Here is a 5,211-nt window from a genome sequence, read left to right as displayed (position 1 = left end):
TGGATTCGAAAAAATTAGCGGATTTGCAAATGTTCCCAAATAAAAATACCATGAATTAAAAAATATCGCGGATTTAAAAAAATCAAGGATTCAGAAAAAGTTCACAAATTCAAAAAAATGTTAAAATTATGAAAACAGTTTATTAATTTTTAAAAAAATCCATCGATTTTGAAAAAAAGTTCATCGATCTCAAATGACGTTCTTCGACTTTGAAAAAATCTATATTAAAAAATCATTGATATTTTCAAAATGGAAACTGAAAAAGTTTGCATATTGCAAAAGAAAAAGGAACAGAAAAAAGAAAACAAAACAAAAAAGGAAATGAAAAAAACGAGAAAAGAAAGGATCAAGAAAAAAGGAAAATGAAAAAAAAGGAAAGAGGAAAGAAGAAAGGAACGAGAAAAAAAATATGTAAACGCAACTGCTCACGGAGGCTGGTTGGTTATCACGTCCAACTAGTATGCTCACGGAGACTTGTTTAATCTTGAATTAATTTAGAAATATCTGGAGAATAGTATGATAAACTTCATAACATCTCGAGTTTGGTGTGAATAATGTAGAAACAACTCAGATAATAACAACTGAAGCAAAGTAATAAGCTATCTGCCATCTGGCTCTTCAGTGATGGTTACATCATTATTACTACATGGGACAACAACACTAGCTGATTCATGTACCTTAGATACCCTTAAGTTGAAGTATGCTGGATGATTAGGCTCTGGGAGAATAACACTCTCACTGGTTAACATTGCAACAACTTCTGACATGGTGGGTCGATCATCTGCGCTCTCTTGTACGCACATTAGTGCAATGTTAATGTACCTCCTAGCCTCTGTTGTATGGATCTCTTTGACAATTGAGACTTCTAGAAGCTCAAGCCACCCCCCTCCTTCCCAGAGTTGCCATGACTACAAGAAGTCATAATGTATCTTTTTCAAATACATATACAAGATAAAAGTAACTTCAGTCTAAAAAATAGTACACTCCTATGCCAGAGTGTAGAAAATGCTTACATATCCCAGAAGGTTAAGAAAGTCTCCGTACTGATAGAAACGAGAATTCCTTTTCCCACTAAGGATCTCAAGAAGTAACACACCAAAGCTGAACACGTCAGATTTGATCGAGTAAATGCCTTCAGATGCATATTCCGGAGCCATATAACCACTGAAATGAGTTAGAAGCATAACAAAATATTGTATCAAAATTTAAAGTTAGGTTGGTTCAACTAAAACTTGCTGTCGTAGGCACTATCTATGTTCTAATTTGTTTTTAAGAAAGGCATCCTTACTATGTTCCCACTACCCTCTTTGTGCTTCCCTCAGTATCTTTGGAGCTGAAAATTTTTGCTAGGCCAAAATCAGAAATTTTAGGATTCATGTCCTGATCCAAGAGAATGTTGCTGGCCTTAAGGTCTCTGTGTATGATTCGCAATCGAGAGTGCTTGTGGAGATACAAAAGACCTTGGGCTATCCCTTCGATTATCACACGCCTTTTTTTCCAATCAACCAAAGTTGTTCTGTTTGCATCTGCAGATTAGAAAGTGCATTTTAGAATATGAAGGAATCTCAATCCAGGATATGGTTAAAAACTGCTTTGTGGGTACCAAATATAAAGAAGTCCAAGCTCTTATTTGGCAAATACTCATACACCAATACTTTTTCCTCTCCCTGAATACAGCATCCCAAGAGTTTGACCAGATTGTTATGTTGTAGTTTTGCAATAAGTTCAACTTCATTCTTGAATTCTGTGAAACCCTGTCCTGAATGTGAAGCAAGCCTTTTAACTGCAATTTCCATTTCATCTGGTAGTTGGCCCTGTAAATATGTACAAAACAAAATTATAGGTGAGCTCTCTCGCTGCTAGTGGAAACGACTCGCTTCAGGAGGTGATGTCGCTCGCTCCATCTTCTCAGAGTGCTTGTTTTAACACCCTAGAAGTCCTATGCATGTGTAATATCTGGCTTGAACGCAATGCTATAGTGTATGATTGTCACTAGCCAGCAGTAGGTGGTAGTTCCCCGGATCAGATAATAATTTGCACGTTTAAGAAAAAAGATCAGATAAGAATTTGCCCTTAGTGGTCTGCTGCTGTATGGTTCTTTGTAATGAAATCTCTAGTACATGTCTCTTTCTCTAAATATAATGACATGCAAGTCTTTTCCGTGTTCTCCATTATTTGTTTTTTGAAATGACGGAACATGCCATCCATGTGAGAAAAGAACTTCTAGGATACAAAACATCACATATTGACGACATATTCATAATGTTCCATTTCATTGCATTACTACAATTGCCTTTTGAGTTTCAGTCCACTCTTGAAATAGGACAAAATAAAAGTTTATCGAGGTTTCTTAAAAAATTTTAATGCTGTAAAATTATGTATATTTTAGGGTGCTCGCATGAATGTATTTGTCAGTGGCAAGACAAATCTTTAATTTATTTAACCTATAGTGATTTAATTTATATTTTTGGAATGAAGTGAATCTTTTAGGAAAATACAGTTACCTTGTAGACTGGGCCAAAACCACCTCGCCCAAGTAGATTCTCTTTGGAGAAATTGTGTGTAGCATGCAGTATCTCAGAAAAGTCAAAGAGAGTGAACTCTGAACTCTTCTCCTCCAATCTCCAAACCAGTGCATCTTCTTCTGGCCTATTCGTAGCAGCCTGATCGTTTAAGTTTACATTTCCTAAATTGAGAGGATAAACAAATATACAGCATTAAGTTGGGCCACAAAACTGGCTGGCTTGAATGAATCGTCATGACAACAAACCTTTTCTTCGTCTTCTCGTCCATACAACGGAACAGATAAAGCACAAAATTATTGACGACAATGGAGCCACCACAGCGATAATCAACAGCGCCCTCTTGCGTGAGCTGCGTCCTAAGGAAAAAAACTAATTCTTCTATTTGTTCTCATATATATAAATAATGAAAGGAATTCATTTAGTGATAGAGGCAGCTACAAATCAGCTACAGCAATTGAAGATGCGTGGGCCCTATTTGACAAGGATACTTCACCTATTTCACTGACCTTTGAACAGTTCTGATTCTTACAGCTTTCCGCCTTATCAATTAACCTCCTTTTCCCTTTTATTGTTGTTTTTATTCATCTATTCCTAGGCACAGGTCTACTCTTCTAAAAGTGCTAGTACAACGTAGTTAACAAGCTAATTATCATCATAATCGAATGGTCTAAGTATCGATATTCCTTGTAAGAGCAGAGTACCATGTAGAATACAGTTTTTTTATTTCCAAGCTTCCTTCTGGTAACATATACTACTAGTACATATCATTATACGTTCTTTTTAATTGCTACAGACATCACTGACGTAAAGACTGAACGGACTCCCTTTTCTCCAACAAAATAAAAACCTTTCCAATAAAATTGAACCCGGCGTACCATGTCCAACCAAGGATGTGCTGGGAAGATGAGAGTTTTACATACCATTCTGTTCTTGGATGGTCGCTTTTCCCTCCGGTGGTGGCGCCGCAGCTGGTGGTTGCACGGTAGCTGGTGTCGTATTGTTGTTGATCGCCGGAACTTCAGGTGCCAAGTTGATAATTCGCAGGGTAGGGTCCCCTTGGAAGAATGGGTACATCTCGTACCTCATATTACACCGTACTCCCAGAACTCGGCCACCTTGCCTACCGCCCAGGTGCTGGAGCGTAAGACTCAAGACAGTCTGGAAACAGGCCATGCAATCGTCGGCGGTCAGATCGGGCGTGCACTGCATAAGACAGTACAGCGTCGGGGAGGAACCAACATCTAAGCGCGACGTAGTGAACCTCCTCGAGCTATTCGCGGCCGACTGAGCCGTGCTGTTGATAAGCGTGAACAATAATCGTTGGGTGATGTCGGAGTTTGTCGTGAAGTTCTGGTCGCTCATGAGGATCAGTGCGGTGGTGGTGGCGAGAAAATTCTTGTTGGAGAACTTGAGCATGCAGAGATCGTGGTACACGGCGGCTTCCTTATTGTACGGGCAGAGCTGCTGGGCGTCCTCAAAGGCGGTTGCCACGCAGCTCTGGCAGGCGGAGGCGTTGGTGTCACCGCGGCAGAGCGTAAGGGCGTGAACGATGTCCGGAACATCGCCCACAGTGGCTGTGGCGAAGAGGTTGGTGTTGGACACGGCTTTCTTGGGGAGGGTGGAAGAGAGGAGCCTGAGGTTGGCTTGGTAGGTGCTATTTTGTGTGAAGTTGCCCTTCTTGCCGCAATCTGGCCATTGCGCAGTGGCGAGAGGCGCAAGAAGCAGGAGGAGAAGGAGGGGGGCGGTGACCATGTCCATCGACTAACTTGGTACCAAGTCTGGGCAGAAGCTAATATAGAATTCTTATACTACTAAACAATACATACCAGTTGAGTTACTCCAATCAACATCACAAGCATGGAAATGTGTTGGGACGTGTGAACTGGTCTAGCCGCCGAGCGAGACTACGCGTGGAAAAAACTACGTACAAGAAGATTTTGGTGTTTACAAGGAATCAAGTGTCTTAAGGGCATCGCTAATTGATAGCCAAAATCTAAAACCCCAAAAAAGGTATCCGCAGAACTTTAAATCCCAAAAAAAAAAATCCTGGGTATTAAGAGTCTGGTTTCTAACCGATGCTCAATACTTACCAAAAAACATATTTGAATTGTAATTTTACTGCTTTGTACATCCATATGGCACATCCACTTCATAATTAGCATATATGTACTGAATTCACCAAAAACATATATATTATATATAATTAAACATATTATATAATTAAACTTCTTTTTTTGCGGGGAATATAATTAAACTTCAGTTTGACATTAAACAGAAGCTCTCAGATAGCTAATCATGAGGAATGCTTCAGGTGCACAAAAATATATGATAAAATGCTAGGTCAACAATTATGTAACACAATATATTGATATTTTTTACAAAAAACTATTCGTGTGGTCGGAGGCGTACCCGGTCGTCGCGGGAGTCGCTTTAGACTTAGGACCCGGTTTAGTTAACGTGGGCAGCTTCGCAGCTCCTTTTTTTTTTTTTGAGGATTTCGCAGCTCCTTTCAGCTGAATCAACTGTCCGAGTTTCGGAAAATATCTATGATTGGCCGGGGGCCTAGAAAGTGGACTGGGCCGCTGACTTGGTTGACTGATTAGAGCATCTTTTGAAAAAGCTAAACTAAAACAAACTTATTTTTATCTTTAAAAAGTTAAGTTCGAAGGATTAAGCTTTTTCTCAA

At 39.6% G+C, this 5,211-nt stretch overlaps 1 protein-coding gene across 1 annotated transcript; it reads right to left on the bottom strand.

The window, feature by feature from the left end:
• Nucleotides 1-539: 539 nt before the first annotated feature.
• On the bottom strand, nucleotides 540-4,283 carry LOC119270535 (cysteine-rich receptor-like protein kinase 10). The gene is made up of 7 exons (XM_037552538.1): nucleotides 3,446-4,283; nucleotides 2,771-2,881; nucleotides 2,505-2,686; nucleotides 1,604-1,814; nucleotides 1,289-1,526; nucleotides 1,014-1,164; nucleotides 540-908 (listed from the first exon to the last, which is right to left on the bottom strand). Exons 1-7 carry the CDS (start codon nucleotides 4,281-4,283, stop codon nucleotides 600-602), a joined length of 2,040 nt encoding a protein of 679 aa, XP_037408435.1. The 3' UTR covers nucleotides 540-599.
• Between the last annotated feature and the right edge of the window lie 928 nt (nucleotides 4,284-5,211).

Source organism: Triticum dicoccoides, chromosome 3A (assembly GCF_002162155.2).
Source record: "Triticum dicoccoides isolate Atlit2015 ecotype Zavitan chromosome 3A, WEW_v2.0, whole genome shotgun sequence".
NCBI lineage: Eukaryota > Viridiplantae > Streptophyta > Magnoliopsida > Poales > Poaceae > Triticum > Triticum dicoccoides.
This window is presented reverse-complemented; position numbering and strand designations above follow the sequence as displayed.

Excerpts from the sequence above, each read along its gene's own strand:
- LOC119270535 (XM_037552538.1), bottom strand. The coding sequence starts at position 4,283 with ATGGACATGGTCACCGCCCCCCTCCTTCTCCTCCTGCTTCTTGCGCCT. Across the intron at positions 1,527-1,603 it reads CTTGGACTTCTTTATATTTG|ATGCAAACAGAACAACTTTG; the intron begins GTACCCACAAAG and ends TCTAATCTGCAG. Across the intron at positions 1,165-1,288 it reads AAGAGGGTAGTGGGAACATA|TGGTTATATGGCTCCGGAAT; the intron begins GTAAGGATGCCT and ends AACTCATTTCAG.